Below are 12,737 nucleotides of genomic sequence, written 5' to 3' on the forward strand. Positions count from 1 at the left end.
TGTCAGCGTTTGAATAATTCGGAGGCGTTTTTGGTGGTTAACCCTAAAAATTATTATTATATTATATTATATATATTTTGTCCACACGGACAAAATTTTTTGGATCTGTCACTGTCGCCTGCATTACCCAGGTGATCAGCACCGATGATGTTGTTATACTGTTACTCTATGTTATTTCATATGTTATTAAAGTTGTATTTTGGTAATACTATTTATGTTTGCATGCATCGTTGATGTAACTTGTGCTATCTCTGTTATTTAGGTTGTGAGACATCTTTTATGTTCTTTGTATATTTTATGTAAATGTGTTACGCGGTTGTATTTTAAATTTAGAATTCAAGTACAATATGAACCACGTAAATAAAGAACCTACCATTCGAGTACAAAATAATCAAAGTAAACACATATTACCTTACATTCAGTTTCAAAATAACTAAAGTAAACAAAGAACAAAGTGAACAATTAAAGGAACTACACAAACAATAATCGCAAATAACAACGAACAAAGTGGCGACACTAAGCTAAGCCTCATTTATAGGCTGGTTTGGACATTCTCTCTGGGTATTCTCGATTTTTTTGCATAGACCACACCTTTTCTCTTGGTGCTCACCCTCATCCATCTCATTATGAAACCTGGTGAAAATAGGTTTGCTATTAGCCTTCCTGTGTATGGCTGGATTAGGATGCAACCGTGTCCCATGCCACTCAGACCAAAGCTTCTTGTCTGGTATTGGTGGGAACTTTGCCTCATACACCTTGAACACAACCTCCTGCATGTATACCGGATGCACATAAGGACCCCAATAGCTTAAATCATAGTGTATTGCTTTTTCACCAGTCTCTACTTACAAGAGAGGATTTATGGAAGAATATTTGTCAGTTACAGATTAAAGAGTAGGAGGTGAGAGATAAAACGATCCTCGAACTATCTTTGGAGGTTGGGAATGGTTAAAGTATCCGGTTCTTGGAGGACAATTGGTTACCAGGTGGTGTGTTGAAAGACTTTTTTCCAAGACTTTTCTCGGTCTCAAACCAAAACGGATCTATTACAGGGGATTGTGGGTTTTGGGATGAGTTAGAGTGGATATGAAATTTTCCAATGGAGGAGGAAACTATTTCAATGGGAGTTAGAACTAGTTAACTAACTTCATGGGGTTCTACAATCAGTGAAATTAACGACTGAGAGAGAGGACCGTCTTATATGAAAATTTGATAAATCAGGCGATTATTCTACTAACTCATTTGTACAGATTTTGCAAGCAAAAATTCTCTCAGATGATATTACTAGCTACAATTTTACTAGTTCTATAAATATGGAGGAGTTTATTACCACCACGGATTGAGTTATTTACTTGGTTTGTATTAATTGGTAGGGTTAATACTATGGAGAGATTATGTAGGTTAGGCGTTATCGATATGAATGATAATATATGTGTGTTATGTAAAAAATATGTTGAAACTGTTTACTACTTGTTTATTGATTGTGAGTTTATTTGGCAGATGTGGTGTGCATGATTGATTGCCTATGACAGATTATGGACTATTCTAGGATCAATTAAACAATATTTTTAAGAGTTGGTCAGGAGTGCCTGCAAGGAAGGAAGAAAGGAAAAGGTGGCTAATTGAATTTTTTTTGTTATCTGGACTACATGGATGGAAAGGAATAACAAAATATTCAGGAGCTAAGAAGCAGGAGTAGCAGATGTTATTGAAAGGTCGTTTATGAGTTATACAGAGTGAGATGGTATTGAACTCAATGATTGTTGATGACAATATCAAAGATGACTATGGGTTAAGTTCTTTACTTTTGTTTTGTAAGACTTTTATCTATTTATATTTTGTATGTTGTTGTTTTGTCTTGTTGTATTGAGCTCTTTTACTTCAAAAAAAAATTTCAAATAATTTTTTTAAATTAAAATCAAAGAATTTTCATAAAAAAAATTTAGTTAAAAATAGGAGGTTTTAATTCCCGGCCATAATAGAGGAGTTTAATTCCTCCTCAGGCTCCTCTTCTTCATCTCACTTAAAATTAATAAAGAAGAAAGACAACTATATTAAATAGGAAAAACCAAACTATTAGAGATAATTTAATTACCTTACCCATGTAAAGAATTTTATATTTCCAAGTAATATAGTTACTTCATTTAAATAAAAGATTTTATAATTAGGGTAAAGTATACTTTTTGTTCTTGAAGTTTGACAAAAATTTTAAAAATATCCCCAAGTTTTATTTTGTTTTAATTTTGTCCCAAAAGTTTTCGATTCGCATCAAATATATCCCTGACGGCTAATTTTTCAAAAAATTTAAGACCGATTCAACAACAATTTCATAAGAACAACCCCTCAACACAAGCAGATCAAGCATAATTTTCATACATTATTATTATATTGGTCTTAAATTTTTTGAAAATTTAGCCGTCGATGGTATATTTGATGCAAATCGAAAACTTTTGGGACAAAATTAAAACAAAATAAAACTTAGGAGTATTTTTAAAATTTTTGTCAAACTTTAGGGAAAAAAAATATACTTTACCCTTATAATTAACAATAACTCAATTGAAACATTTGAATTTACATACATTTAAAATTCTATGAAATTTAAAAATACTTCATCCAATCTCAATCTTAGTAAAATTTCCAAAAAAAAAAAGAGTCACCAAAAAAAATTTCCAAAAAAAAAAAAACTGAAAAGAAAACAACAACCAAGTACCAACTAAAGGATTTACAATTTTCCTTGTAAGGCATTCAATCACGTGATCTGAAATTTGACTTGATTGGATGATTTGTCTAGTGGTGGGTATGGCAAGCAGACGGCAACTTTATCCACCCCCCGTGACTGCTATGAGTTATGAGTTATGACTCACAAATGCAAACCCAACGAACAAAGCATTTCACCCTTTGAAATATAAGCCCAAACAAACGCACATGGAAAATGCCATCCCCCTACTACTAAGGCAGCTGCCCCTACCACACGCACCCACCACCATCACCATCAAAACCCGCGAAACTTCGAACCAGGTACGCGCACCACTCCCCTATTTCCCGCGTACCCTATCATATATAACGTAACAGTAACACGTTCACATTCACTTTCTTTTTTTCTCAAAACGGCTTCGTTTTAGGGTTCACGTGAAGAGCCTCACCAATATCAAACCTCGCCGCATTGTGCTTCTTCTCATCTTCGGTTTCAACTCTCCATGGAAGACGTTAGGGCAACCACTGCCTGGGTCGCCACCCACTCCTCCCACGTTCTCGTCGACTCTGCAGGTTCATTGCTAATCTCCTCCTTTTCTTTCACATGTTCCAGCTTAATGCATTGTCAGAGAATAACTATTTGTCGTTTTCACTTTTTCAGGGATTGAGAAAGTGGTGAACACCATTGATGACATTCCCAAGGTTGACTGGGATTTCGAAGGGATTCATTATTTTGACAACGGCCCACTCACCGTCCAGTACTTGTTTGTTTTGGACGCTCTCAATTTCTGCTTCTGGCCCGGTACCCTCTGTTACTTTCCTTTTTTGGCAATTTTGTCTTGCATTCAATTTCTTTTCTCTTTCTATATTTCCAGTATTTTTATTAGTGGTACAGAATCAGTAAGTTTATATTCCCTGCAGAACATGTTTTCCACTCATGGTAGGTATGAAAATTGATTGTGAATATGGAAGATATGGCAAATTTGGGCTTCAATCTCTGTGTTATTACTTTAGTGTTGGCCTTGGTTACAGCATTTTGGTGTTATCAAGAGTAATGTTATTTTTGAATCATTGATTTTTTACGAACACGCACTGCTCACAAACACTTGGGCCCATATATTTTATTTTCACTTGATTCTTCTCCTTTGGGTGTTGTTTGATGCCCATCGTAAAATTTTTTCCTTCTTTTCAATGGCAGTGGTCCATTTCATAGCGTAGCCACCTCCGTAAACTGACTCTGCTTCTTTTTAACATATACGGCACCCCACATATTATATTTGTATATCATTAATTAATTATATTGCAATTGTACACTTGTGTAGAATTATATGAACAAAAGTCCATAATAAACATGAATAATTTGTTGCAAGCTCTTATGGGACATGAGATGAGCGGAATCTTGAATTCTCCAGTTATTCATTGTTAAATGTGGATGAGAAACTGCCTTATATCATCATATCTTCTTTGTTTTTATTGAAAAAGAATTCTTTTAATAATTTATTTTATAGGTTTGGTTAACAAGTTACAAAAGGAAAGTTTTATTGAAAATACAAGGGTTTTTTTTTTCAATACATTTTAAATATAAATTGAATACTTTAAAAACTTTAAAAGTTACTATTCTTATCTGCATAACAAGTGCCCTTTTGTTAGCTAATTCCTTAATTTATTTATCTTTGTACTGCACTGCCATATATTCAGTGATAATATTCAACGGATTAGTATCCAGTTGGAAGTTGATACCCCAACTCTCAAACACATGTAGTAGTGAACCATGTTCTAAGATATCAGCATTTGAATTTTCCACCTGCTTTTAATTGTTATCTGTTTGTTATTTTCCATAGTTTGCTTCTCATCCCACTTATTAAACAGATAAGGATTTGAACTATGATGATTTGGCATCTGGGCTAAAGGCAGCTCTTCAAAATGATAAATCTGCATTTGATGCTGACCGCCTGAAGAAGTACACTGGTAAGCATTTTTGTGTAAATGGCAATTCTGTTAAGGACTTTATCTTTAGTTTAGCTCAAATTTTTATTATCAGTTGAAATTAAGGCCTGTTGAAATCCTAGATTTTGTCATGTCATGTGAAGAATTAAATTTCAGTTGTTGTCCATCTACAACAATTTTAAGCAAACTCACAGATGCTATGCTAATAATTGCCTTCGACCTACCAGTATTATATGAACAAAGACTTCAAAGTATTTTGTTCTTGTCTCCATTGCTGACGACCTGTAAGGGACATGCAACTGCTTTTCAGTTCTAGTATTTTGAAAAAATGAGATATGTGTCTGTGTTGAAGTCTAGCCTCATTGGTATTTGCTCACTTCCAGTTAGAAAATTGTTTCCCAAAAAAAGCAGTGACAAAATCACTTTGTAACGTTAGGTCCACAGCTACGTGAGCTTTTGAAGTGGCCTAGACCTCTTCCTTTGGAAGATGAACGTGTTCGGTTACTTCATGAGGTAATTTATTTTTGTTGTGTTTTCCCCCTCCATCAATCTATCGTATAAGCATGTCTTGAAGCTTAATAACCATTGTGTAAACCCTCGCATTGCTAGGTTGGAATTGAATTGGAAAGAAGTTTTGATGGAAAAGCATGTAATCTTGTGGACAGATGCGGAAAATCAGCTTTGAATCTTGTTGCTCTTGTTGCGCGCCATTTTCCTGGTACAATAAGCTTCTTTTCCCACGATAAGTTTCATGGTTCAAGTTCTCAAATATATAATTACTAATTTTTTTGGTTGAAGTTTCTATGGGTTGTGTTGAGTGTAAAAATTGCTTCTTTAACCCCAAATTTGAAATGTGCTAGGCTTTAGAGACCATTCAGTATACAAAGGCCGCCAGGTATTCTTGTATAAAAGAGCTCAGATATTTGCGGCAGATTTATGGGGTGCATTTAGGGGTCAAGGGTATGGTGAATTCAAAGACATCAGCTCTCTAACTATAATGGCAGACTATATCGTCCCGGCGGTGCTTCGGCAACTTGGTGTTCTAAAATATAGCCCAGCACTTGCCAGTACCATTGATTCTAATGGAGAAATAGGTCCGGGGACTGAGGAGGAAGTTGAACTCCGGGCTTGCTCTGTACATGCTGTGGAGAAAATGAGGGAGCTGATAAGTAAAAAGTTAGGAAGACAGGTGAGTTCTGCTTCTCCCATTCATAACCCATTTCAATTCATGTAATTTAACATTCACAATTGTTGTTCTTTTCTCCTTCAATTATGTTTCTGACTTAAATATTTGCTCATTTCTATTTCAGGTTCTCAGTGTGGAGCTGGACCTTTGGCTCTGGGCCTCTGGTGTTCAGTGCGCAACCCTGCAGCACCACCGAACACTCTCAATATATTATTGAGTACTTGATATATGGGTAACTAGTAATGAACAGTTCAGTTGTAAGACCAAAAACTGACTATGGTTTAGGGTAATGTCTTAAGAATATGTGAATATCTAAATTTTGGAACTAGCTTTTGTAACCTTTGAAGTGCTTGACAATCAATTTACTTGTGCTTTGTTTTATATAAATGACAGAGAAATATTTAATCAGGTGCCGTCTAAATTATGAACTGTTATTGTTTTGAATTTTAAAACTTTAAACAGGGTGGTTTTGAACAACAAGGAATGGCAATGTTAGTGCTTGCTAATTGATGTTTGATTTTTGGTAAATTTGGCTGTTCTTAGCATTGGTGTTCTTTGAAGATTCATCAGATGTCTTTGCTTTTTGTTGAATGTTGAATCAAATCATTGTTAAGCTTGCATAAACGACTTTGCTTATGGAATTGCTTTTTACTTTTTGAAATTGTAGGAATTGAGTAAAATATATGGCCGTCGCTTCACTTTTTTTGTCTTTTGGTCATTGCATTTTTTTTTGTACACTGGAGGCCCTAAGGCCAAGAGAAAAAAAAAAAAACTGACTAACGGGGAAAGGAAACCCCAGTACCCCACATCTACAGCAAATAAAATTAGAAAGGTTTTCTTGGGAGGATGAACCCAAGTAGCATGCTCCCTGATTTAGTTTAGCAGCAAGTTTGCAATGCCATTAGCTAATTAGCCTCTCTAAATATATGTCGTATGTGCACTTTCCACTTCCTGTTGAGAAGCTTTTCCATTCTTTTTAATTGGGCGGGTTAGTGTTGAGTGGTATTTTGGAAAATTCTTTATCAAATTTACAGCTGCTTAGGAGTTTTTTTCTAGCTCAATCCTTCTAAATTCCTTCTCCCATGCTATCGCCAGTCCCTCTCGTATTGTTGCAACTTCTGCTTCTATTACTTTTGCAAAGTTCAGACGTCTGGCATATCCATATACTCAGCCACTCTCAACATTTCTAAAAACTTTAGCATAGCTAGCTTGCTCAGGTTATCTCATGCAGTTGGGATTGTTCCCTCTATCCCATCTTGCAGTTCTGGAAGCCGTTAGGATAGCATTATGAGCCAATTGCCAAAGGAACACCTTCACCCTTTGTAATTCTTTCCAATCCCAAATCAATTTTCATAATCAATCTAAGTCATGGTCGCAATGGAAAAGAAATTGACAGGTATGTTTGATGGTAAACTCACCTTTAGGATTGAGTCACCAAAAGAGGATATCGCTGCCATCTTGAGGGAGGGGGAGTGCTTCATATTTTATTAATGACACTGTCAGGGAGGAGGGTATCCAACTCTCTAATTTTCCATTATCCTTCTTCGTTTACATAATCACTCACTGAACGATTTTCTTCCTTAAGAGTCGGGATTGGAGATACTAAATTAGCTAATAAGTTCTTCAGTTCCAGCCAAGCATCTCTCCAAAACTTTGTTGTCTCACAATTTTTCAATAGATAACCTACGTTGTCCTTGATGATGTGCCATTTGGCTACAATATTCTTCCACAATATAGAGTCACCACTGCTAGTCACTACATTTTGAATAGGATTGTGTCCTCTCCCATATTTTCTAATCATAATTTGAACACAAAGAGAATCGAATTTGGTAACAATTTGCCAGCCTCTCTTCAACAAAAAAGCTTTGTTGACTTGCTCTAGTTTTCTAATCCCCAGACCTCCTTTATCTTTTGGTTTAGTAATTTTCTCCCGACTAACAAGATGCATTTTTCTCGTTGAACAGTCACGCCCTCATATAATCGCTCTTTGAACTTTCTCCACCACTAGGCAAATGCTTTTTGGAATAATCTCATGTTGCATAGGATATAGTGCCATTGACCCAATAATAGAGTGAGCTAGAGTAATACGACTAGCCATAAATAGGCAGTTGGCTTTTCACTCCTTGAAGTTTTGTTTTAACTCGCTCAATAATGTAGTTGAAATGGCTCTTCCTCCTCCATGTATTATGGATAAAAGTTCCAAGATATCTTCTAATTTTTGGCGTTTTAGAGTATCCACTAATATTAATGATATTACTCCTCACCTCTTCAGGCACATTTTTTGAGAAAAATATGTTAGTTTTTTTCTGGTTTATTAGAGGAGCAGACTCCTTACAAAAAACATTCAAAACTGCTCCTTACAAAAATTATTCAAAACACTCTGCATTTTTCTCATGTAATTGGGAGATGCCTTAGAGAATAAAATGAGATCGTCCCCAAACATTAAATGAGACACTTGTGATCCGCTTCTGTCAACTCGCATTGGGAACCAATTCCCTTTGTCTACGGCTTCCTCAATCATGTGAGACAATTTATCCATGTAAATAACAAATATATATGGAGATAGGAGATCACCTTGTCTGATCCCTCTAGTGAGAGTGAATTTTACTGATTTACTATCGTTTCAAAGAGTTGAAAGTGTGGCAGAAGTGACACACCTCAATGATATTACAAAGGGCAGGGGAGATACCGAAATGGTTGATGAAATCATGAATAAATTTCAAGCTCAATCTGTTGTAAGCCTTCGTAAGATCAATTTTGATGGACATACAACTAAATTTACTTCTCATTCTTCTCATGGTATGAACCATTTCTTGTACAATGACAATATTATCGTGAATATTTCTCCCTGGAACAAAGCTGGATGGATATGGAGAGATGCGATCTTTGAAAAATGGTTTCAGCTTTTCCACCACAATTTTGGCCATCCCTTTGTAGATAACGTTACATAAAGAAATTAGCTTGAATTGGGCTGAAATTTTAGGGATGAGGACTAACATGGTTTTATTCAGGGGCTTAACAATTTCTGGGTTCCTCTATAAGGTAGTAATCACCTGCTCAATATGTTTGTAGATGCAATTCTAGTATTTTATTTATAGAAAGCTCATGGTAGACCATCTTCTTCTCGGGCCTCGAAGTAACCAATGTTAAAAAATGCTCTCCTAATATCTTCCTCGTCAGGAGTTTTAAGAGAAGCTTTCACAATATCAACACTAATGGGAGGAAAGGTTTTAGTACAAGAAGTGCTTGCTCTGTCATGATTTTCCTCCTGAAACAATGAGCTTTTTTCAATGGTGAAAGTATATTATGATCCTTTATAATCCAAGATTCTTTATAAATCTGGGCCATTGAATTTTTGAATCGATGACTAAAATTTAAAATTTTTATTAATAATATAATAATTATATTTATATTTAAATATTTTTACAAATAATTTTTTTGTCCTTTTTCCCTTGGTTCTTTTATTTTTCTCTGCCATCCCCTTTCCTGTCACCGCTGAAAAGAGGAGTGCGACCGCCACAAGGAGCTGCCGCCGTTGTCATCTTCGCGGGCTGCCTTTTCGTGCGCCGTTTTTGCTGTCTTTCATCCGTGTCTTGCCGTCGTCGTCTGTGGAGTCTCCAGGCCGTCGCCGTTCGCCGTTTTCAGTGTCGCCACGAAGTCAAGAACGAGCGAAAGGCAGAGAGATCCATCATTGTCGATGCTGTTCAGTGGAGGAGGAAGAACCGCAACGAGGAAGGGGAGCAGGAGCCATCGCGGTGGTCGTCGTCACCGTGGTTGAATAGTAGTGGTTAGAGTCGTCGCTGATGGAGTCTGTCGAAGCTTCTATCTGAGAAAATAATAATCGGTTCTAATATATGTTGATGGTGCAGTGGTAAATGTGATGATAGCAATGGTTGTTGTGAGAAGAAAATGTGAGAAGAGGAAGAAGATGAAGATATTTATGTAGTGGAAAAGTTTAGGAGTCATCAACTTTATTAAATTCTGGCCAATATAGAACTGGCAAAAGAAAAAATGAGTAACTCCACACCATTGGATGAAATCTCACACCATTAAAAATATTATTGATGACTACTTAATAGTTACAAATCACAAAAATTACTGGTCTTAGTACTCCTCTTATGTAATTTATTATTTTATTTTATAAATTTTTTTATTTAAACTACTAAAAGTCTAAATATACTTTTTCCACTAAGACACATCCCTGAAACAAATGATAGAAGTCATTGCATTACTTTTATACTGTTTCCTTTCTAGGTGGGTTGACATTTGACAGGAGTGATTTATTTCTGTTTTTGGTATGTCACTGTTGTTTTGGAAATGTGTTTTTTTGGTCGTGTTGTTTTAGAAATTTAATCGAAGATTGTTGTTTTACTTTTCTTTTTTGGGTCTTGGTTTTTTGGTTTATAGAGGGGCCAAAGGCCCATTCTTTTTTGGGTCTTTGCCCGAAGGCTACTGGCTCTATGGATCAGAGAGACCCAATCTACAAGTACAAGCACTAACATAACATAAATTCCATTAAGCCCATGCTTGCTTGCAAATATCCCTTCCCCTTCCGCCTACCTTATTGTGTATCATTAACTACCCAGCATCCAACATCAACCTCACCTCCCTTGGCAAATTAGAGGCCCATCCAGTGTCCAAAGCCCCTGTATTTTCCAATTTTGCAACGGTGTTAGATATTTTGGGTCTACATGTGGGCTTTGCTCCATTGTTTCGTTGGGTACGTGGGCTTGCATGTTCCGACGCAATCCTAGCCCAATTAGAATTTGACAGGATGAAAAAAATTTAAAAGAAGAATACCTACCGTTTTGAAACACATGGATAACTGGGTAATATGTTTCAAAATCGTGACAATTTGATAATTAGTTCTGAAAATAGTAGTAAATTGATTATAAAAGTCATTATTTTTAGAATGGGATGATTAAATTTGAAATGGATTTGAATTGGATAAATTATTGTGTTTGAAATTAATTATATAAAATAGAAACTAATTTGAATTAAAAGTTGATATACTGATTTGATTTATATTATTATCTATTTTTTACCATACAATTTTTTTTTTATCACCATCAACGATTGTAGTTGGCTAGGGACGATGGCATCGGCTCACGATTTGCCGATGCTTATAGCCAAGGTCAGTTAGGTTCTCGGCGCAATTAATCGGCGACACCTGACAACCTTTTTTTCTAAACCCTTATTTTTTTATATAAATACCTAAAATGTAAAAATAATTTTTTTTATATTTTTAACACATCAAATTAATTTTATTCCGAAAAAGAATTTTATTTTTGTCCACCGTCAGATTTAAAAAAAAATGTAGTTTCATTGAGTTCGTGTTTCTTCCTTTCTTTTGGTCTAGGTAGTTTGCAGAGGAGTGATTAATTCTTTTTCGTGAACGAATTTGTGCAATAAATTAAGTAAAATGAAATGTAGTTGTTCCTAGCTTGGGTTACCAATTTGGCAATTATGACATGTAATTTAAATACAATATATCAAATAGTTTCATTATAAAGGAGTGCTAAGGACATTAAAATTTATAATTTGTAATTATTAATTAATTATTATTAATATTTTTAATAGTATAATTTTTTTTTGAAATAAAAAGCTCAACATAATAAGGTGGAGCATCAACGTCTCAACAGAAAAGTATTAAACAGATAAAATAAACTAATTCCTAATCATCTTCGACAAAAACCGTCAACAACCCAAAATATCAAATATCACTCCACTCTTTATAACTTTTAATCGACCTGTTAACTACTCCTGCAATATTTAATTCTTGATTTCTGAAAATTGTGTCATTTCTTTTATTTAATAATACAAAATTATTTATTTTTTTATTGATTAAATACTGACTAAATTTTAATAAAAATACTGATTTCTTAGACTTAATAAAAATGTTTGATTTCTAAACTTTCTCCGAAAGAAAAAGGGAGGGGGTGGAATTGAAAATCTTGAATGTTCCTTCTTAAATCACAGAGACTACACACTACAGCACCATATATGTGAGAGAGAAGAAGAAAGATCAGAAAACTAGGAAAGAGAAAAAATAAAAAATAGTCTATAAGTATATATCCGAAGAAAATGATAATTAAGAAGTGAGAGATTATAAAGAGATGAGATGACCTTAGTTTATATGATGGGCAGATTGATCATGTCATCTAAAATCTGAAAACCTTAACCTCTTTTGCAAGTTGGGGAGGGACTCTTAATCTCTCAAGGGAAATTCCACTCTGCTTTGCCATGCTTTTTCTTTCACCTATATCACCAAGCACCGTACTGTGACTTGTGAGCATCTCCATGGTCTTCTAGTTTCACCATTTTAATACTACTTTGTATCCAGGGTTTTCATTAATGGTATCTATGCACCTTCATTTCCATAAATTCTGATAAGAGCCTTCTCTTTTTTTTTTTTTTTTATTATTATTAGAAAAAATTACACTCATTTTTTTAGAAATATTAAAATAATATTTTTTTCTTTTATTTGTAAAATGTATACTTTTTTCTTTTATAACTTTTAAAAAATCTCTTCTTTAATTCATTTTAAATTTTTTGTATGAACTAAGGTTAATTTTATTCTTTTTTAAAAAAAAAAACAATATTCTTTACAAAAAATATCTTTTAGCAAAATTTTTTTTTGTGATTAATTTTTTTTATCAAAATATCTTTTAACAAATTATTTTTTTATTGATTAAATTATATTTTTACAAAAACCTTTTTTAAAATTCTTTTAATGATTAAATTATTTTTTATAAGATAACAAATTATTTTTAATAATCAAATTATTTTTTTCAAAAACACAAATAACAATCACCCTTGCTTTTGAAGGTTATCCTTGGAGGATCTATACTTCTCCTTCTCCACTTGGCTTTCTTTTTAGATTTTTCTAAAAAGAAAAAATAAAAATACA

At 34.2% G+C, this 12,737-nt stretch overlaps 1 protein-coding gene across 1 annotated transcript; it reads left to right on the forward strand.

Annotated features, from left to right (window-relative positions):
* LOC107642712 (UPF0553 protein) lies at positions 2,836-6,271 on the forward strand. The gene is made up of 8 exons (XM_016346168.2): positions 2,836-3,018; positions 3,123-3,267; positions 3,356-3,496; positions 4,564-4,662; positions 5,078-5,154; positions 5,251-5,359; positions 5,502-5,830; positions 5,952-6,271. The coding sequence occupies exons 1-8, from the start codon at positions 2,926-2,928 to the stop codon at positions 6,042-6,044; spliced, it is 1,086 nt and encodes a 361-aa protein (XP_016201654.1). The 5' UTR covers positions 2,836-2,925; the 3' UTR covers positions 6,045-6,271.

This window comes from Arachis ipaensis, chromosome B05, assembly GCF_000816755.2.
Source record: "Arachis ipaensis cultivar K30076 chromosome B05, Araip1.1, whole genome shotgun sequence".
Taxonomy (NCBI): Eukaryota; Viridiplantae; Streptophyta; class Magnoliopsida; order Fabales; family Fabaceae; genus Arachis; species Arachis ipaensis.